This window comes from Puccinia triticina, chromosome 9A (genome assembly GCF_026914185.1).
Source record: "Puccinia triticina chromosome 9A, complete sequence".
Taxonomy (NCBI): Eukaryota; Fungi; Basidiomycota; class Pucciniomycetes; order Pucciniales; family Pucciniaceae; genus Puccinia; species Puccinia triticina.
Window position 1 is genome coordinate 6,354,914 of NC_070566.1, and position 22,658 is coordinate 6,377,571.

The 22,658-nt window shown below is 46.8% G+C and overlaps 3 protein-coding genes across 3 annotated transcripts; 1 reads left to right on the forward strand and 2 right to left on the reverse strand.

Moving 5' to 3' along the window:
* Window positions 1–3,155: 3,155 nt before the first annotated feature.
* On the reverse strand, window positions 3,156–3,902 carry PtA15_9A636 (uncharacterized protein; the record flags this gene model as incomplete). Its single annotated transcript, XM_053172866.1, has 5 exons — window positions 3,156–3,225; window positions 3,304–3,405; window positions 3,484–3,626; window positions 3,712–3,758; window positions 3,851–3,902. 5 exons carry the CDS (start codon window positions 3,900–3,902, stop codon window positions 3,156–3,158), a joined length of 414 nt encoding a protein of 137 aa, XP_053024064.1.
* Window positions 3,903–4,947: 1,045 nt separating this feature from the next.
* PtA15_9A637 (uncharacterized protein) lies at window positions 4,948–6,923 on the forward strand (the record flags this gene model as incomplete). The annotated part of the gene is made up of 4 exons (XM_053172867.1): window positions 4,948–5,194; window positions 5,741–6,118; window positions 6,202–6,231; window positions 6,328–6,923. 4 exons carry the CDS (start codon window positions 4,948–4,950, stop codon window positions 6,921–6,923), a joined length of 1,251 nt encoding a protein of 416 aa, XP_053024065.1.
* A 7,716-nt stretch (window positions 6,924–14,639) lies between these two features.
* Window positions 14,640–15,797, reverse strand: PtA15_9A638 (uncharacterized protein; the record flags this gene model as incomplete). The annotated part of the gene is made up of 3 exons (XM_053172868.1): window positions 14,640–15,364; window positions 15,443–15,622; window positions 15,692–15,797. 3 exons carry the CDS (start codon window positions 15,795–15,797, stop codon window positions 14,640–14,642), a joined length of 1,011 nt encoding a protein of 336 aa, XP_053024066.1.
* Window positions 15,798–22,658: the final 6,861 nt, after the last annotated feature.

Consider the following 22,658-nt stretch of genomic DNA (forward strand, 5'->3'; position numbering starts at 1 on the left):
TGGGATGTTAGCATGTGTACCTTGCTGTACAATTGGATCCATGGCAGCGGCGTGTTCCTTGATCTCTTTCAAGGGCTTGTTGAGGGAACATCGGATATTTGTGTGGCCTTGGGGGTGTGTGGACTGTGTGATGACTGATTTTTGGCTCAAGTGGTTTACAGGGAAGCGTCCTTGAGCGGGGTTGGCTCAGGTTCACTTCATGAAACAGGTCTCCCGGTTTCGTCAGCCTTTGAGGCAAAAGCAAGGGGCTCTGTTGTGTTACATCTTATTGTCTGAGGCATCTGAGGGGGAGCCAGGGCAAGGAACACAGACACTGCCCACACTCATCCATGACGCAAGCCGACCAAATCCAAGCCGGCTGAAACACGGCTCATGGGCCCTTTGATTGCCTGCACCTGGACGGGGCGCCCATTGGGCTTCCTAGCCACTCCGGCGACCCCAGGACGCAGTGGGGGGCCCCCATAACCAGTGGCGCCATCAGGACCCCTGCGTCAGCCAGGCGACCGGCATGGACGCCCCCGTGACAGCCAGCAATGAGGTGTGTCACACAGGCATCTACATAGCTGGGGCAGCCATCTGGCGCCCAGGTCAGTGGCATCTGTAACTGGGGCGGCCATCTGGCGCCCAGGTTGGTGGCATCTCAGTTGCGCCCAAGGGGCGCCACCTATGCCCACAGTCCTGGTGGCATCCCGTTGCATGACCGAGTGGCGCCTGTATGGCTCTGGCCCCTGGGCCCCTGTCACACCACCGTGGCGCATGGAGTGCTGGGACGCCATCTGGATGCATCGGCTTTTCCCAATCTGTCCCACTGTGTAAAACACACCCAGGACCCTGGAAACCCCCTATAAATGGGCGGCATGTAGATTCCTGGATTTTGCCAAAATTCATACATCGGGGGGCACTGGGGTATGGGTTTTTTTTGGCTGATTCATACATTTTCATGCGTACACTTGAGCTTAAATCCGACCGGGGGTCCCAAAAACCCCGATTTTAAGCGGGGATTTGCGGGTTTCAGCCAACTTACCTGAATTTCATTGGAAATTCATACATTTATTTGGTATTTCATGCGTACCCTTTTGGGTTTCAAAGCCAATTCACACAGCCATTCTCAAAAAGCTTGCGGGCTTGAGGCCAAAAAAAGATTTTTTTTTAATTTCAGCCACAGGCCTGTACAGCTTCACTGTACAGGCAGTCAAAATCCCTTTGGGCGGCTGTTTGGCTCAATGAGGGTGCCGCGCTGGCCACAGGGCAGGGGGGGGGGATGCGGCGAAGGGTCCGATCAGTGTCAAATTGGTCCAGGATTCCAATGGTGCAACCCTCAAGGCCCCAAAGTTAAAAACAAAGAAAGTAGTGATTTTCTTACAATCACATTACTGTATGCAGCCTGTCATACAGGGGCTATACTGTAATTTTCAACATAATTCGAACAGAGTGGTATAACCTTTTGGTAAAGTTTAAAAATCTGGATGAACAACTCGGGCGACAATGACGACGACTTCTTAAGCACACACACACCTTTTGGTAAAGTTTAAAAATCTGGATGAACAACTCGGGCAACAACGACGACGACTTCTTAAGCACACACACACCTGCAATGAACGCAGTGAGGTTTGATGAGCGGGATTGTTTTGATGATGATGGAATGGGAGGGACGCGTGGCGGAGACTCGGTTAGTCTCTTTCCTCACGAATTGGAATAATAATTGTAACACGTGATATTGATTATTTTAGCTAACCTTTTGGTAAAGTTTAAAAATCTGGATGAACAACTCGGGCTAAAACGACAACGACTTCTTAAGCACACACACACCTGAAAAGAAAACAATGATGCGATAAGGAAAAGGAAAAACAGTTTTTAGTTGAATGATGATAAATGAGAAAAGAAAACATTTAGTGATTGCATACCTGCGATGAACGCAGTGAGGTTTGATGAGCGGGATTGTTTTGATGATGATGGAATGGGAGGGACGCGTGGCGGAGACTCGGTCTATAAGGAGAAAAGGAAGTGGGGATAGGATGATAAGAAGGATAGCACATGTTTTCTGTCAGTTGTTTGTCGGCTTGATTTGTTTCTTGATGCTTGATGATGTGAAAAACTGGGGTTTGCTTACTAGTCTCTTTCCTCACAAATTGGAATAATAATTGTAACGCGTGAGGAAAAAGACTAGCACGCTTGGGCGGTTCTGATATTGCTTTGGTGTCGGTGAGCTTTGGGTTAGGTTTAGGTCTAATTTGAGGATCTTCACTATACGAGTGAGAATTGGAAGTCTTGCTGCATATGCATATTCAAAAGTGCATGAACTTTAACATATACAGGCTTTGGGGCTGAAAATAGCAGTCCAAAATTTGGGCCTACCCAACCGCAAGCTTTTCAAGAATGGCTGTACCATTTTCATGCATACCATTTTGCAAAAAAATGCAAAAATTCATACATTTTCATGCCACTCATTTATCGGGGGTTTCCAGGGTCCTACACAACCCCAGAAGAAAATGTGTAAAACTCCCCCACTTTAATTACACATAAATATATGATGATGGGTAGGCCTTGAGGCTGTGCCCAATGCGCGGATTTTTGGATCCAGAAGGAATTGAGATTCATGTATGAATGATGTCGATGAAGCAGCCATGCTTGCATTAGTGTGTTGCCCCATCTAGCGCTACTTGGAGAGCGGGAGTCAAGCTCTGTGCACCCTACATCAGCCTTTCGCGGGTGAGGTATAGCTTCCCAGGACCCAGACTCCCGAGTCCCATGTGACTTTGTATCTTGAATGTCAAAACCAAACTAGCATAACAACTTTCGCCATGCGGGATAACGCAAAAAGCCGGTATATCAATCAACTTCTCATAGGACTTGACCGTGGCCCATTGTACATTTCACTGAGGTAATATTTGCTCAATTTTGTGGTCCCTGTGGCGGATCTAGTTTCTTGGGCGAAGTTCCTGCTGATCAGGGAATTCAACCTTTTCTCTATGCCTTCTTATGGGGGGACAGCCTTGGTGGCAAACGTGCAGCGGACACTCGGCCATCGTCCCAGAGGTGCTCTCAAACAGCCCTCCACGGAGCGAGTCCGCAACTGCAGCTCTTCGGAGAGTTTGTTTCGTGTGTTCAGGTATGATTGGTATTATTTTCGCTCTTCAACCTGTGGAGTCCAAATCTTAGTTAATGCTAAGGAAGCGAAATAAAGCGGTGAGACGATGCGAAGAACTTGCCATTATGACGTGGTAGCTGGCGAGACCCATGTCGAGCTAGCATCAGCGCGTGCAAAAACTCTCAACATCAGAGGAAGGAAACTTGGATGCACACCCGAAATTTGTTTTGATGGGTGGATCGGTATAAATAGGGGCGCCCACGCTCGAAGGTTGGAGCTGGAAGGCTGCTTCTTGGAACGGCCCGACCATCGATCCTCTACATACCAGACCATCCGGATAATCAGGATCGTCGACTGTATATTTATAACTCCGTTGATATAGGGCCGAGACACACCGTATCATCCAGCCCAAACTCCCCCCATTCCGGGCCTTGTCCTCGCTCAGTTCAGATGCCACTTTATCAAACGAGACTCCGGACTTCAGGCGAGCGATCGCCTCAATCGCACCAGATTGCTTCGAACAAAGAATATGTCGGACCTGTCAATAATGCGCGGCAAAAAACGCCCAAATCGTCAGCTGCTCATACAATCCTTGGGTGTATTCATGCAGGGGTTTTTTGTACCTTCAGGCTATTGGCTGGCTTGAGTTTTCCGGCGGCCCCGCTTGACTCTTGGTGTACGGTAAAAGTAAGCGGTCAAGATAGTCAAACAAGGGCTCTGGACACCATCAGGTGGATTGAAGCTTGCCAGGAAAAGTCGTACCGGAGTCGTTGTTCCCATTCGCCTTCGCTGGCTTATTCGATTTCGGCGCCATCTCCAATTCCCGTCGTCCGGGTCAAGGGCCGGCACTTCCGTTGCTGAGATGGATTCCCCCGAGGGTCAGCGACCTCGATCCCCCGGGGGCCGCGAGCTAATCCCTCCGTTCGGCGAGTCGGCTTCCAAGTCCCGACATCGGCACGAGCATCACCGGTCCGACCCGGCCCAATCCCACATCACTGATGTGTGTACTTCATCGCTCTCAACAAAGCTTTCCAGTCAAAGATCCGATGCAGGGTCTTCGTCTCACAGACGGGAGGATGCACTTTGTGTGAGGCGCCCCGCACCGCGCCCCCCGGCAGGCGAGGGGGCATGTGCTGAAATGTGTGCAAAGGCTTCAGATTTCTCCCGCGCAGGCTGTGGAAATATATGAGCTTATCTTGTTTCAAGAACTTGCCCTGAAATTTTCTTCTTCAACATGTTGACTACTCGCGTCCGAAGGGTGGGACAGAACCATACATCCGTACATAAGATGAAATCGTTTCGTCTCTAGTTTGAAATCTTGAGAAGTTTTTCGAGCATGTTATGCGGGAGGGTGTTTCAGGAAGTTCTTTACCGACTCAATCCGTGCCATTCCTCTCTACTGTTCCAAGGTCCAGCGTCCCAACTCCCAGTGGGGCGGGGGGGTCATACATACTTGCTCCCTCTTTTCAAGGTCTTGTTGGAGAATCTGCCCACATTTGAAACAGTTCTTGTTTTAAAGACTGATTCGACGGGGGCAAAGAGTCCACCTCTCACCTTGGCAGCCGTTGGCCCCACCTGATACTGCTTCATTCGTTTGTCCATCCCACTCATTCTTTCTTGGCCTCACAGGTGTTTCATAGTGGTGAATGCGTGTTGCACTTGCGCTTTGCCGTGAGCCGTTTTGTGTCCCCTCCTCCGTATCACTGCCACTGCAACTTCGAGCCACACTTCCCTCTCACGCTTAGCTAGCCCACTCGTCTCCATCAAAGCACCGGCAAAACCAAACAGTTTTCAGCTGGTTCAGAGTCCATCACATTCGATTAGTAACTCAGAAATCCCTGCAGATTAAGGAACGCAGCATGAAGCAACCCACCCTTTATATCACTGCCTTGTCGTGCTTCCTGCTGGTATCGGTACTCCCGGGACGATCTTACACGCACGCTGTTGAGGACATTGCAAAAACCTCCGAGCTCCGGGAAATCCCAAAAACAACGACTCCAGAAAAATTGTCCGAAGTCCATGACATGAAAGAACCCCTCTTACCCAAAGAAGGTACAAAGCCTCTTTCTGTCGAACGTCTTCCGGAAGATGAAATCTTCATTCGCGGTGAAGACGCACTGCACCCTTCTAAGGATAATTTTTTCAAGAAAATTAATGTATGTTCCCTCCCGTCTCAATCATGTTTGACTGATGATGCTCATTCCTTCACATTTTCTGGGCACTGTAATTAAAAACACCGGCAGAAATACTTTGCCTTCCCAAACTTCCTGAAAAAGGTCTTCGCATGGTTGTGGAAAGGCAGCATAGAGGTACCCAGGGCAAAGGGCAAAACTGGTACGTGATTTCCCATCTTCCAACGTCGGAACCGCAGACTGACACTATCGGAGTAGCTTCTATACCACATTGGGCTTTCTGGATTCATCACCAAGAAGATTGGGGGGAAATGGACAAGGATATTGTGCTCATGATCAGTGCTCTTCAAAAACGTTCGTCAATCAATTGCTCCGCTCTCTCAATCAACTCACAAGCCCACGCACAGAACTCATCACCTCACAAATCCACCAAAGAAATACTGACATGAATGCTTTTTTGTCGGTGTTTAATTGCCCACTCCCACTCAACATTTCTTAGTCGCTGACAGAGAATTCCTAGGTCAAACCCTAACGCACAACAGCAAGATCTATTCTCACATCAGTCCAGCCCTCGAAGACGTGAAAAAGCCGTTCAATTACGAAAATTACATCATTGATGCAAGAACCGAACTGGAATTTCTGAACGGAGAACTCACGCGCGTCGAAAATACGGAAAAGGAGAGGCAAATGTTGCTCGTCAAATCACTAGTCGTGCTCAGCCGAAATCCAAAGTACCATGGAGATGCAGTCGCTGCGATAGAGACAGTCCTAGCAACTATGGACAGAAAAGATCCAACAAAACTCCCAAAGTTGATGCCTTACTTTCAGGCCGCTCACTATGTGATGACTATTAAGGGGGACGATTACGTTGCACGATTGCTTAAAGCGGAAGAGGAAGGTAAGCTCGCTCAATCTTGTCACACGATTAAGGTGCACGGGTCTAACAATTCTCTTCCTGAAAAATTGATGTTTTCAAATTAGGCCCGGATATCGAGGAACATTTTAAGAGTCGTAAGTCTGGACATACTGTGCCCAACTGATTTTCATGGGGTGAGCCGAACTGACGGTATTTTTATTTGGTGACAAAATCCCTACTCCTTATTACAGTGGATTGGGAGTCGTGGGTCGAAATGTTCAGAAAACAGAAAAACGATCAGGTTCGCGCCGCCTATCAAAAATTGACAGTCGGCGAGGCTGCACCGGGCCAATCGCCGGTCACCGAGGCTGCACCTGGCCAATCGCCGGTCATCGAAGCCACACGTCCCGAATCGCCAGTCGACAAGGCTGAACGTCCCGAATCGCCAGTCGGAAAGGCTGCAGAAGTGCGAGTTGCCGAGGCTGAACATCCAGATGTGCCAGTTACCCAGCCGGCGCCTGCTACATTGCCAGTCAGCGAAGCTGCACGCACTGAAGCAATCAGCGATATCATCAAATGGTCAGCGGGTGTTCTTGATCCCAAGCAAAGCCACAAGTATGAATCAATAGACTTGCTTTTTGCACTGTCAACTTTATACTACCACTCGCTACACAAACCCCCGGGCATTGGTAGTCAAAATCCTGCGTTTCAAGCACTACTCCGTGCAAGAAAGGCATGGAGAAATTTCGAAACAGACGATGACACGGTTCCTACGGGTATAGAAGTGACTGCTAAATTGGCAGCAGAGCATTCGGCTCCAATCCGCACAGAAGAGCTTCCAAAGTAATCAATCAAACCAATCCCGACATTTGTCGCGTCATGACCTTTCTCAAAAACTATCATTACATTTTTCTCAGCTCTAAAAACCATTCACATCTCTGACACATGCACCACTGGAAAAGTTAGTTGTCAAACCAAAAATGTATATCTTTCTTGATTTTCTTTTCTATTCATCATGGAATTTGCCACATACCTCTGTCATCAGGTTCAGCTATTTTTTGATTTAATCCTCTACATCATTCCTTCAATCATTTATAAAATTCCTTGGATCTGAATTATGTTCCCTGCATCTTCAACATTACATGTGTGGATAATTTATTACATATAAATCAAGGGTTGATTTCAATATCAATAAAGTCTCTGGTGACTTTGCCAAAGTGAGACCAAGTTTACTACAGTTGTGCAAGGCATCCTACCATACAGCCTCACCCTCAAAAAGACATTTGAGACGTGGGCCAAATGCACGGCACAACATTTGAGTAGTATGTCATGTAGATGTCATTTTTGAGCTTAAGGTTTCTGACAAGCCAAAAAAAGGAACCTTTTTTTTCTGAAATTACTGGCATTGGCCTAACTACATACTGTAAAGGCATACATATCAGCTTACATATGCTAAACCCATATGTATGGGTGTATTACACCATAAGTCCATAGCTATTGCACCTCCAATCAACATTGGAACACCTACAATCAACATTGGAGCCCCCTCCAAGCAACATCACAGCACCTCCAATGGCCCTGAGGTGACTCAGCTGGGCAATTTGGGGCTCTCACTGCAAACATGAAGTGTACTAAATAAGTACACCATGATCCCAACCCATCCCAACCCATCCCAACCCCTTTTCCAACTTATTTTGGCCAAAAGAATTGGCTGGGAAAAAAAAAAACCTACCCCAAAATTACAGACCAGGGTCCCCCAGTGGGATTTCTTGTACACTAGGATGCCTTGCACAAATGTACTGGATAGCTTCCTGTTGCCTAAATGGCTAGATTTAACAGGAGTAAGGATCACCAAGTGAACCCGGGTACCCGCGGCGGGTGCGGCTAACACCTGTTTTTTTGCCCAAAGCAGACACCCCGCACCTGGCAACCACGGGTGTTTCTTGCGGGTAAGGGTACCGTGGGTACTTGCAGGGAAGAAAATATGTATTTATGTACAGTGGGTCATCTAATGTTTTTGGCATCACATTTTTCAATGCAGAAGCTCAGGCCACATACTTCAAATCATGAAATAGTCTTCAGGGGTGGAAAAGAAGTTCCCAAGAATGATTATAAAATAAAACAAGTTAAAATGAAAAAATGAAAAATGTGGAAAATTTCTAATTTCTTGCCAATTTCTCAGAATTTTCATTACTGTTCAAACCAAGGAGGGAAAATTGGAGAGCACAGTATGGCATAAAAAATGAACAATTTTTGAAACCATTGCCAATTATTTTCTGGGTGGATGGGTTATCCACCAAGTTCAATTAATTGAACTCAGGGACTGTAGCCCAAATCACCACCAATTGGACTCAATTTATTTGATCCAATAAAAATCATTGTCAATGGTTTCAAAAATTTTCAGTTTCTATCATTCCTGTTGCATGCCATACTGTGCTCTCCAATTTTACCTCCTTGGTTTGAACAGTAATGAAAATTCTGAGAAATTGGCAAGAAATTAGAAATTTTCCACATTTTTCATTTTTTTATTTTTACTTGTTTTATTTCAGAAATCATTCTTGGGAACTTATTCTCCACCCCTGAAGACAATTTAATGATTTGAAGTATGTGGCCTGAGCTTCTGCATTGAAAAATGTGATGCCAAAAACATTAGATGACCCACTGCACATACACCTCTTGAGGGTTGTGTACCCTCTCAATGACCAGTGTGGGTTGGTCATGGGCTCTGTGCCTTCTCAATGACCAGTGTATGTCGGGCATTGAGAGGGCTGTGTGCCTTCTCAATGACCGGTGTGTTCCGGTCATCAAGAGGGAGGTTTGCTTTCTCAATGACCGGTGTGTCCCAGTCATCAAGGGGGTTGTGTAACCCTCTTGATGACCAGCACCAACCATCAAGAGGGGTGCTGCGGCACCTTCATCCACATAGTGGTGGGTGTTGACCACGGTTAACTCAACACTGGGTCGCTACGCTATTTCAGCGCTATGCGTTAGCGTAGCGGCAAAAAGCGCCCATCTATTTTGCATAGAGTTAGCGCGCTGTTAGCGCTGCTACGCTGCGCTAATTTTCAGCGGCGCTAACAGCGCGCCAATTCTTTGTTAGCGTTAGCGCGCCGCTACAGTCGCTACGCTACGCTGCGCTGCGCTACACCGCTTTTAGCGGAAAAAAAGCCCTTTTTTCCCGCTAAAGGCGCTGTAGCGCAGCGTAGCGCGCGCTCTTTTGCGCCCTGCATGCGTAGCGTTAGCGCAATTGCGCGCATCTGCGCTAACGCTACGCTATCAGCTAAAATAGCTGCGCACCGCGTGCGCGCAGCGTTAGCGCATATGCGTGCAATTGCGCTAACACTACGCTAAAAAATAGCGCATTCGCGCTGCCCTACGCTACGCTAACCGCTATGGTTAGCGTAGCGACCCAGTGTTGGTTAACTGTTTTATTTTGCCAAATTCCAACACCCGCACCTGCACCGGGCACCTGCAGGCGGGCACCCACCGTACTGCCGCGGGTGCTGGGTACCACCAAATGGGTATCACTTGGTGACCCTTAAACAGGAGGCACCAAACCCTGTTTTCTGATGAGAACTCAATCTTGGTCAATTTTCACCATCCAGTAAGGTTTAATCTTGCCTTCTAGATCTAGATATTTAGGCCACAGGAATTCATCCATTCACCTTCTCAAGGCTCAATTTTTTTACCTGTGAGTATCCAACCACGGTCTTGGATTACTGAGCAATTTGAGAGCCACAAATGGAGTATTTTAAAATTTTGGGGTTTTATACTATTTCCTGCAGACTGAAATGATCAAAACAAGATTCCTCTCAAAATGGATCTTGAAAAGAGGGCCACTATTGGTGCTAGCACAGCTAACAGTGCCAGCAAGAGAGGCCAAAATAATTGTTATTGCCAATTGGAATGGTGTTTTTGGAACCACTACACCAACTAGGAATGTCAATTGGGCGGGTTGGGCCGGGTCAATTTTCCTCAAATTGCTGCCCGCCCCGAACCCATGTAGGACCCCTGAAGATAATTAGCCCGCGGGCAGCCCGCATGTCGCAGCCAAAAAACCAATAAACTAGAATATTTGAGGATTAATATCAATTCCAATATCCCCGGCATTGGAATGTGGCCTGTCCACAGGCGCAGGCCCTGAAAGAAATTGAATTCAAATTGTGGATGCCAGAGGATGCTATAGGGTCAAAATCTCAGCCTTTCATGGCTGACCCCTGAATGGAGGGATGCCAGGGCAGACTGGGGCCTGGCCCGGTGGGCTACCCAAACCCGCCTGGCTTCAGTCGCAGGTCTGTTGGGTTAGTCCAGCTTCACAAATTTCCCCAAAAAGCCAAACCAAACCCAGCTTTAACCCAGCTGGCCTACCTGCCAAATTGCCATGCCTAACACCAACTTTTAGTTCCCTATATACCCGTACTTTAGTGTAGTGCCCCACCACTGCCAGTATGATTGGCTGGTATGAGGTTATAACTTATCCCAGTTAACTTGGTAATTGTGATAAATTGGTTGATTGCAACCAATTCAACATTGGTTAATTACATCCAATTGGATATCAATTCAAGGTAGGTGAAATTCTGGGTAACTTATGCTATTCTTTGTTCAAAAATGTGTTAAAATAGCATAGTTTTTTTTATCACCAAAACCATAGTGTCAGCAGCCTGTTGGCAGGTTTCTGTTGGGCTATGTGGGCTGTTTTGTGCTGCAGTGGGCTATTGTGCGCCACACTGGGACATAGTGGGTTTAGTGTCAAAGAAGCGCAACAACCTGCTCTGTCTTAATGATTTGTCTTAGTGGCGCTAATCTTGGCGGTGCACTGTTCTAGGAAGGAAAAAGGCTTGCCAGCTGCTTTGGAAAATAATTGTGGAGTAGTTCCATTGGACTCACATTGCGGGGACAGTAAAACACACACACCCTTGTCACATTTCCTAGCTTTCCCCAGCATGGGCCCTTGGCCCTCTGTTGAGGATGTTTGTGGAGTGGATGAAACTGCGGAGGCAGTTGCAATATTGCAGGGGTCAGATTGAATTTTACACTGCTTATGAATAAAAAAAAATCAATTTTGCAAATCTGTCCACATTGAGGCACCTGTGGTACTATAATTCTTTGGCTCTTAGCCAAAGAAAAATGTGCATTTTTCTTTGGCTAAAAGCCAAAAGAGCACTGGAGCTGGCTGGGCTGGTGGAGCTGAGTTCATAGGAAACTAGCCCCAAAACCTGGGCAGCGCGACCAATGGTTGTTAGCCTAGTGGTTCACAGCTGCAAACCTCCTTACAGCAAGGTTGCCGGTTCAATTCCCACTGCCCCCATGCCCCATTTGGGGGTTAGGGGCGGGTTTTTGGGGTCGGGTTTTAGGGGTTAGGGCAGTTTTTTTCAAAAAACTTGGCAAGGTGTATAGTACACTGTATTGGATACGTATTGGTTTGTATTGGATACAGTACACTGTATTGGTATGTATTGGTATGTAGTTGTATCAGATGCAGCAATACATTGTATTGGTATGTATCAGATACACCAATGCAATGTATGCCAGCTCATCCAGCGCCAGCCAGCGCGCCAGCTCCGCTGTCCTTCGGCTTTTAGCCGAAGAAAAATGCATTATTTTCTTGGACCTACTTTGCGCAGCAGCGAAAAACTCTTTGCGCACAGAATCGACCATCCCCCGACGTCGATCCCGCTGTGCGCGCAAGCGGAGAAATACTTCGCGCACAGTGACTTCCCCTGAAAGAAGGAGGGGATTTTTCCCAAATTTTTTTCGATGGATCAAAAGAGCTTAACTGCCCTCTCCAAAAAATATTAGATTTTTTGGAGGTGTCCTTGTCATGTAAAAAAAAAATCATAATATTAATCCAAAAAAAGGCACCCGCTACCCCGATAGCCCACCCCGGGGACTTTTCACCGCTAGGACCTCAGCGGTCGGGTACCCAGCCGGGCAGCCCCTCGAAAAGAAAGTTCGAGGGGCAGCAGCTCCGGGCCCGGCTATCCCCCAGCCGCCGTGCCGATGGCCGGCACAGGCCATCGAGCGGAGTTACACACTCCCCCGATGACCGGCCAGCACCTGTGTGCATGTGGCACAAATTGCCGGTCATCGAGGGGGTGTTCACTCGGACCCGGTCATCGAGGGAAGTATGTACTCCTCTCGATGACCGGCACGGACCCGGTCATCGACAGGAGTGAACACCCCCTCGATGACCGGAACGGACCCGGTCATCGAGAGGAGTACATACTTCCCTCGGTGACCGGGTCCGTTCCGGTACCGGGTCCGTTCCGGTTCACCTCGATCAAGAGGAGTGAACACCCCCTCGATGACCGGGCCCGTTCCGGTCATCGAGGGGAGTGTTCACTCCTCTCGACAACCGGAGCAACCAGGTCACCAAGAGGAGTACGTACTCCTCCGAGAATGCCCGGAACGTTCCGGTCATCGAGAGGAGTACACCCTCGATGACCCGATTGCTCCGGTCGTCGAGAGGAGTGAACATTCCCCTCGATGACCGGAACGGGCCTGGTCATCGAGAGGATTACATACTCCCCTCGATGACCCGATTGCTCCGGTCATCGAGAGGAGTGAACACTTCCCTCGATGACCGGAACGGACCCGGTCATCGAGGGAAGTATGTACTCCTCTCGATGACCGGCACGGACCCGGTCATCGAGAGGAGTGAGCACCCCCCTCGATGACCGGAACGGACTCGGTCATCGAGGGAAGGATTTATTCCTCTCGATGACCGGAATGTTCCGGTCATCGAGGGAGGAGTATGTATGTACGTACTCCCCTTGACGGCCCAGTTGCTCCGGTTGTCGAGAGGAGTGAACACTCCCCTCGTGACCGGAACGTCATCGAGGGAAGTTTGTACTCCTGTCGATGACCGAAACAGAGTGGCCATCGAGAGGAGTACATGATCCCCTCAATGACCGGTAGTCTGTGCTGGCCGGTCATCGGGGAGCGTGTAACTCCGCTCGATGGCCTGTGCCGGCCATCGGCACGGCACGGCGGCTCGGAGTTAGCCGGAGCTGCTGCCCCTCGAACTTTCTTTTCGAGGGGCTGCATACCCGACCGCTTGAGTTTTGGCAGGTCAAAATTCCCCGGGGTGGGTTATCGGGGCAGGGGGAGCTTATTTTTTGGATTAATATTATAAAAAATTTTACATGATGGAGGACACCTCCAAAAAATCCAAGATTTTTTGGAGGGGGCAAGCAAGACCCCCTCTTTTGATCCATCAAAAAAAAAATCCAGAAAAACTCCCTCCTTCTTTCGGGGGAAGTCGCTGTGCGCAAAGTATTTTTTGGCTTGCGCGCACAGCGGGCTTGACGTCGGGGGATGGTCCATTCTGTGCGCAAAGAGTTTTTCGCTGCTGCGCAAAGTAGGTCCGTATTTTCTTTGGCTAATAGCCAAAGGAAAAAAGGGACAAAACTCCATTGAGGTGCTTCTGATCAATCAGTCCAATTTATCAATGCTGAAAAAAATTGTTCAGAAACACCTTAAAAAGTGCCCTGAAGTTGAGCAAGTTTCAATTGTGAACCCCCCTAATAGGTTGGATTGGAATCTTCAAGATGTTTTGTATATCTATTTTTGGTTCCCAGATGTGGGGAAATATTAAACACAGTTGTCATTCCCCAAACAAGCTAGGTGTCTATCCTCACAAATTTGAGTCCCTGCTTTAACTTTTTTTATTTGTAAACTATCAAAGCCAACATGATTATTTTTGTGTTTTAGTATCTACTTTGCCACAGAACAAAGTTCTTGATAGTTGAGTGGACCCTCAGCCATGTTCAAGATTCTGTGAGAAGATTACAGAAAATGTTTATAATTTCATATAATCCCAGGGTGGGTTTTGTCTCTCTCTCTCCCTTGGGCCCCCTGTTTTGTGTTTGATCAGTGCAGTTACCTGTTTTTTTACCAGTCATATTTGACTTGTTGCTGGGACATAAGATGGGTGGTCAATCACAGGTATATAGGTGTTTTTATTTTTGTTTTCAATGGTACTTTGGGGGGTTCAGGGGGCTACATTATTAATTTGCTGGCCAAAACTTGGACATGAGTTGCATCAAAATGGTGAATGTAACAAAGTTGGATATTAAGGGGATTGAAGAAACTATCAAGGCCCATAGTTCAAATATTTTGGTTCCAAATTAAACAGTTTAAAATCATAGTTGGTAAAAGGACCAATCTGAAGAAAAAAATGAATAACTGCTGGTGAAAAGAATTTCCAATTAGGGCTTTTGTTTGTATGGCAGTTAGAGATTGTGTTATTTTGTGCTATTATCAAAAGAGAATCAAAAAACATAAAAATGCAAGCGAGAGTTTTCCAAAAAAAAATGAATGCTATAGTTCACTATCCTCTTAAGTCATGTCGTTTTGCTCTGTTTGCGGTATGATTACTACCCACAAATCGGCTTCTTTCACGCAACTTGCGCAGTGCGTCACTTGCATGTTTCATTTGACTTAACATCCCTTGCTCGCAAGCCAACACAGCAAGCTGCTTATCCTCGTTATTGAGTACTGCGTAAGGTTGATTGCAAGTAAGGGATCAAAGGAGATCCAGAAATTCAGAACAAAGACAACATCAGTTTTTTTCCTCAGGCTTCAAGTTCAAGAATTGGAACACACCTTTTATTCCTTCGCGAAAGAGCTTTAAGCTCTCACTGGACATCATAAAATTTAGGTCTATGATCGATGAGGCATGCTTTTCGGGTTTGATCATAAAAGACCGCAAGAGATCGTCCTTTGAAGCCAGATACAACTTCAGATCATCTAGGATCTCATGCCTCGACCGAGCAAACGAGTCGATCAAGTTTACCAGATCCTCTGGCCTGAGCGTAAGAACAAAGTTATTTTCGATGAATTCGGGCGATTTCAATTTGTGTACAGTCATAAAGTTGCCTAGGAGAGGCACGATTTTCGAAAGTGTCGAGTGGAAAGCCAACAGATGAGGGTCGGATGTCTCATTGGGGGTTTCCCGCTGGACCTGGCTAAGCTCCTTCCAGATACCATCGAATAGGTCTTCGGTCTCCCAGACCCATTCTTTCCCCGGCTGGTGCGTGACTGTCGCGAGAGTAAGAGCAAACGGCGAACTACTGGACTTCAACACGTTCCTGCGATATTCATTCAACAACCAATCATGGATCCACGTCACTTTTAAAATGGTCTGATGAAGTTGAGCTACAACTTCATCAGAAGACTCGCCAACTTCATGAATAGTTCCCATATTTTTCACATTCACGTAGTGTTTAGTAAGTTCTTTTATCTTTTTGGAAATCTCTCTGCGTTGAGATTCCATCTTGTCCCAATCTGAGCGTCATATACGCACAGAGAATGAAGTATTGATAAGCTAGGTAGAAGAGAGAACAGATTATGAGGTTTATTTACCATTGTTGTAGTGATCGGAATGAGGATCGGGGAAAGCTTTCTGCCATTGGTAGCTTTCGATGTTTACTCCCTTTCGCGCCTTTATCCTTTTACCAAAAGCTCCCGCACCTGGAGGATATAAATCGCTCGCACCTACAGGTTGCAAATCGCTCGGCTGGTCTATCCTTTCCAGTGCCAAGACTTCATACAAAGGAGAGAGGGAAAAGTTAAGTCAAACAGATAAACACAGTACCGGTAAAAGGAACGAACGTGGTTCTGTAGCAGAAGTGCCAGTAGGGGCCGAGAGGGCCAATGGGCTAGCTACCAGCATGCGAAGAGCAACGTTCAGCAAGGAATTCTTTGGTGAGACCACCATCTTTGTTCAGATTAAAAGGTAAGGATGCTGGTATGAAGATAGCTTTATTATTTATATGAATGTAAACAATTCCACAGTCCCCTGAAGCAGATTATATGGAATTAAAACAGCTAACTGAGGCAATTGCGTTGCATCAAGCTGGAAATATGTTCCCTATTTATAATAATTCATCATTTTTTGATCCAGGTGTGTCGGAATCCATTCCGCAGTCGTTCCATCCCCCATAGCCAGCACGCGTGTGAATGACTCGGTGAAGCAGTCCTCGAAATGAGGATTGTGAGGGAATACAACCAGATAAAGAAAGATATAGACTCCGGACGTGAGCAGAATACTGAGGGAAAGGGGAAATATTCGTCCGTTACTCTCCTTCACAATTCACAAATAATAAGAGTGTACATACATGGGCGTACGATTGCCAGTCACGTAAAGTCTTGTCTGGGTGACTCGAGCTATTCACGCGCTCTACATACCGGTACTGTTTTTGATTGGAGTCAATCAGACCCTCCAAAAATGTGTGCAGTAGCCTTAGCCGCTCATGCTTACTTAACCAAGTCCCTAGAGGGGGCGCTGTCTCGACTCCCGCAGCCTCACTCCGGTCGGCGCAATGCGACAAGTCTTTACCACTCCGAAGGGGGCGGGGGGGGGGGGGGGGGGGGGGGGATTAGTCAAGTGAGGTCATGGCTTTACATAGGACCTTCATCAGGGCTGAAATTAAACCTTGGCTTGCAGCCAGCCTTACCTTACATCTCCTTAAATACACTACACCCGGGGAGTACCTCCACGCGGGACTGACTCGGAAATGATGAGGAATCCACGGCTGCCCCTCGCGGGGGGCGGACCAGCGGCTGTCAGTCCACACGCCCACGTGCTCACCACTAAGATGATCCGGGGTGGTATCCACGGGATCATCTCGTGGATCCCACACAAGCCCCGGGCATTCCGTGGAGGCGGCGAGGTCCCCTCGTCTTACAAACAACACTATAGGGGCCGTGGATGCCCCGTCTTCTGACTGGAGATCGGCTCCACGTGGGCCCTTGGTGCAACCCACAACAGATGGTTGCTTCCGTCGTATCCTCCCATGGAGGTCAGGTTGCTCAGACCGGGTTTTAACCGTCGGATCGGATATAGGGACTAGTGGCGCCGCCGGGGTAGCCATACATTGCACACTCTTGGGAGGGGAGACAGGAGAAAATCATGACAGAAAAGGGGACAGAGGAATCGCGGAAATATGATAAATGGAGGAAGAGGAGGAGGAACAGACAGGGAATACAAGTAGTAAAAATATGAGAGATCGACAGAACTTATCATTCCTACTTTAAGGGAGTAATCTTCAGAATATCGAACCTGGAGCGACATCTTCCTCATTGGCGGTCGGCGGCGCTTGGCGTCTGCTGAGCATCATCTCATGCACCTCGTCGTCAGACGGGAGCGTGACCGCCACGCCGGAGATGTCAGCCGCAGTAGCTGTACCATCAAATAAGTGGGCATCGTAACTGATCACTAGACGGGCAAAACTGATTATTAAAGGGTCAGCAGACCTCATTCAAAGATATAAAAAAAAGGCTGGTCACTTACGCTACTTTGTAGTCGGCCGGCTTGGATTGCAAGGCTTCCATGTGTTGATCAATCGCCTCCCAAGGTGAGTGAGGCTGGGTGGTGGTTCGATCGGCCTGGCGCTGAACATACATGTGGAGGCGAAGGTATGCCATCCGGATTCTCATGCTCGGTTGGAGACCGTTAAGTATGTCGGCCCGAGTCATCAGTTCGTGCTGCGGTGACAATGAGCGTAAAACCTGTTGATACATGCATCAGTGACTTGAAATACTACATTCATTATTTTACTTACCTTGACTGTGAGATCATCAATCCTGGGGATTGGCTCTGGATTTGCCCGACGACCTGGCCTTGCTCCAGTCAAAATCTAAAGATTAAATTGTGAGTCATCAATCTCCAGTTCTCGCGGAAGATCAGTTTCAATTCGACTCACCAACTTGGCCAGCGCGCTCTTTTCATACTTCAGAAGCTCTCGGATTAGGTTGCGGACTCGTGTGATTGCTTCATTTTCCGGGACAAGGTAACCAGGGGGCATGTACTGTGCCTTCCATTCGGCGGTCATTGCATCAATACTGGCCTGGAGTAAGGGCCGTTATTACCAATTTCCGTTTGTATGTAGTCAGATAGAAACTCTCTTACCTTGACCAACACCAGCGGAGTTCTCGGGATCAGTGCGCGGTTGGCCACGGTGACCGTTCGACCGTAGGCCTGGAGATCTGACATAATGAGGTTTTCTCGAATCTTGATGCGAATGAAATCCTGTCATGATTTGGTTTCAGTAATGCAAGTGTCCCGAAATCATTGAGGAAAGAGACACTTACTCGGACATCTGGGTGAAATGCAAAGCGCCTGGAAACTTGAGGTATTGGTCCTACCTCGGTGGGGCCGATGGATCCGGTCTGCTTGAGGCGGTATCGTATCCATTCGAGATACATCAGCGTAGCGAGCCAATGATCTTTCCCAACAAGCTGGAAAGTAGGCTGTTAGTTCGCTGGCAGAAGCTGATTTCCTGATAATTAGTACTCACCGTCGCCGTGCGTTGAATATTTTCTATTTGGATTTCTGGGAGTCGGAGGTACTGGCCAAGTTGTTGAATGGTGGCAGCATCCTCTCCCACATGTGCGGGAGGTGGCGCCGGAGGTAACACTCGCAAGGGGGTTGCAGGCTCTTCTTGCTCTTCGTCAGTAAGAGCAGGATTAATATCACCGGAGTTGCTGGATCGATCCTCGATTTGAGGCGAGCCGGATGCTTGGGCAAGTTGGGCCGCTGCCACTCCTTCCAAGTCAGGATGGATCGACATCTCGGGGCGAGTTGGTTCGGGAGCTGGGTCTCCAGCCCGATTGGCTGCTTCGGAAGCCACAGTGGCTTGATCTGGTCCGTTGGCCACCTCTGCAGAGCCATTGCCGCGGTTCAATTCAGCGGAGGCTGCATCTGGGACAGAGCGTTCCGCGGGTTGATTGGGTTGGTTGGCTGGGTACGGGGCTGCAGCCCCTCGGGCTGAACTAATTGTTTGAGATCGGCGGACAGGACCTGGAAGGAAGTCATATAATAGGATTAGTATAAGGCCCATGACCGATGTTACAGGTGTTGAGGAAATGTGGAGTATAGCCTACCTGCGGTTGATCGAGGTGCAAACCGGGGCACAAATTGTTTGGCGGGGCTGGCAGACATGATATTGCGATATCGGAATGGTTCGGAGGGATTCAGGTGAGTACAGTTGTTTGGATCAAGGTAGATGTGATGGGGCTGAGGGGATAGCTGAGCAAGAAGGTGCCAGAACGAGCCGTTTATATCGTGGTGCATGTTTGGTTGGAGCGGTGGTGATTTCTGATCAGACATGATCTTGAGAGGTTTGATTGGGCCAGGGTGGAGACAACTGATCGTGCTGGGGGGAGTGGCCGGGTGAAAATCTCTGATTGTGTCTCACGATATGTAGTTCATTGATCCGTGGATGCGACGCTGGACGGATCCCGATCATATCCACGGATCCCACACCGTCGCTCTTTCCCCGTGGACTCGACTGATCTTCGGTTCAGTCAATTCCACCCGGGCCTTCAACGCACTCACCCAGCACTCACTTCATGCCACCAATCGTCAACAGGCTCCTCACTGATTGGATTTTTTATTATTAATACAATTAAATATAGCATTTATTTGTTTCCCATTCAAATAAAATAACAAACCCAATTATTTTATGGGCCCAAAACCCCATACAATAATTGTTTGGATTTTGTTAATTGTTGTCACTTTGAGACCAAGGAAAATTCATACATTCACTCCATAACCAATTCATAACAAATTTAGACAAAATTTTATTGGTTTATCTTGACTAAATAACTGGGCCATATTAATTATTTTAACCTGTGTCTGTGACTGTCATCAAATGGCGGAATTACCTGGTCAGTCTTGATGGTCATTTTGGAGTATGTTGGTGCTGATTTAATACTTTGAATTGGCAGGTTTCACAAGGAGTGTAGATGCTTTTGGCAACTCTCGTTACCAATGTGTTTACTGCCAAGGCCACACAATGGCTCATGTCACAGAGCACTTGAGGTCAGCTTCACACTTGAATGCAGTCAGGCATCATTCAGTGTATACGGTTCAATTAGAACAGCAGCAGCCAGCTGCTGGGCCATCACATATGGATTGGGAAAACACTCATCAAGATACCTTAGACACTGATATGCAGGATCCAGTGGTAAACCAGCCTTATGTTATCCAAGATGATGATGATGTTGGATTTGCTTCAGATTTGACAGGTGTTCATCCGCCACCTTCAGACCATTCAGATGAATTTGACGCATGGGAGATATTAGGTGATCCAATGGAAGCAATTAATGTGCAACCTCAAAATACCAGTCAAGCAGGTATCAATGCTGAAGATGATTGGCAGCCATTCTGGAAACAAGAGGTAAATTTCTGCCTATATATAATGTACAGTGGGTCATGTAATGTTTTTGGCACTACATTTATCTGCAATGAACAATGCAGTGCCAAAACAAATTAGATGACCCACTGTATCAATGTGCATAGTGATTCTCATTTGGTGTTTGAATTGTATTGAATTTCCAGGAGTTCATGGCATGTCTTATTCTGGGATTCTTGCACCATCTTCTATCACGTGTGGCGTACATCCATATCAGGGCTGTACTTAAAACAAAGAAAATGGTTTTGCCATATTGGGATGCTGCTAGGCGGACCAGAGAAAGACTAAGAAATTATCTCAACATTATTAATCAGGAAACAATCAGTGTATGGGATAATAAGATATTCCACATCAGTGTAAAAGGAATATTGGCTAATGTTGGTCATTCATGTTATTGTATTCAATGGATTTTGAGCTGAAATCTTCTATTACTTTGATTAGGAATTGCTAAATCCATATGTATCCAACCACCTGGAGTACTATCCACATGATCCAAGTGGAGATCCAATTGACAGCCTGTGCCAGAGCTTCAAGTGGCGAGAAGATCTACCGCGGGATGTGAGGGTTCAGATGGTGTACAATCAAGACAAGCATTACTACATATACGAGCCCACACGGCTTATTTCTGGGGAAGTGGTGATCCCAACTTTCTTTTACAAATGCAAAGGCAAGCTCTATGCCAAATGCTGTGATCCTGAATTCCGGCCCAATGATTCAGGAATAGGATTTCAAATTATTATGCCTGCAGATATTAAATTCAGTAATACTTCAGCCCAAAGAGTGGTTGATATATGTGAATTTGACGAGATGTACTCAGAAATCCTCATGGAAAATCAATTATATCTACAAAAGGAATGTGGCGGATTGATTTATGGTAAGTATATATATATATATCAATCACAAACACACATTAATTTTTAAATTGACCACGTTTTGGTATGTTCATAGAAGAAGATGTTAGCCATACAATAATCAATGAAATTGAGCTACCAAACCCATGGAGAAAAAAGGCTGACGGTTGCATCATCCGACATGTACCAATTACACTCTATGCAGATGACACATCTGGTAACTGTTCGAAACAATGGAACAAGCATATCTCATATTATTTTACATTATCTGGTCTTCATCCACACTGGTCTAATCAGGAATACAACTGTCATTTTTTGTCAACCTCCAATGTGGCCAGTTGCTTAGAGTTGGCAGATCCCATCATAGAGGAAATTAAGTAAGTTGGCATCACCTAGAAATTGATTATCAGTCCATTATGATAGTTCCACTCATACACGGGGTTTCCTTCTGTCATATTGCAATTAGTGAAATGAGTACCAAAGGCCACTTTGCTTATGACAGTGTACTCAATCAGAAAGTCCTCATTATGAGTATGGTATTGGTGGCACTGGGGGACTCACCCATGCATGCGGAGATGACAAGCACACCCATGCCTGCAAATGCCAACAGTCCATGCCGCATGTGTCAACTATCTGTCACCAAGAAGGCTGACAAATCCTTGGTGGGCTATGTGAAGGATTATTTTGGATTGACCACAGGGGGAAACATTGTGAGCAAATGTATGCATGTATTTGTATGGTTACTACATCTGACCTACCCATTATGCACCATTCAGCCCCCTCCTCCAAGAGTGTGGGAAGACACCATATCAAAAATGCATAAATTTTGGACAGAATCTAAAACTGAAGCAAAGACTGAGTATGATAACAAAACCAAAGAAAATGGGCTGAAAGACAACATAAATGTGGAATTTGTTGAGCGGTATCATCAGCGGAACAAGCCAGGACAGAGGGAATCCATAGAAGCCACAGAAAAGACTGGGCCACATTGCCTATTCAACCGTTTCTACACACTGAAAGGTCAGCCCTCCTAAACCATGTTTTCCATTGTCTAATGTTTGGTGTTGCTGAAAATATCTCCTACCTGAATAGGATTTGATGGGTGCAAAGACACCCCTGTAGAAATATTGCATGTCTTGCAACTTGGGGTTATTCGATACCTCCTGCGTGATTTCATGGAGGGCCTCACAGAGGGAGATAAAAGGAGACTGGAGGCCCATTGGCAATCATTCAACAGGGATTCACTCAATATTCCATCTTTGAGGTCAATATTTATGGTAAACCACTACAAGAGTTTCATTGGAAAACACATGAAGATAGTCATTCAAGCTGCCCCATTTGTGTTCTTTCCATTCATGAACAGAAAGAAGAGGGATTTATGGATGTCCCTGTGTTACCTGTGTACTTTTGTTTACCAGACAAGAATTGAGAACATGGACAGATATATTGAAGACCTCAAACATCACATAGATCTATTCCTTTATCATGTGCTGAGCATGAATGCACAATGGGTCAATAAACCAAAATTCC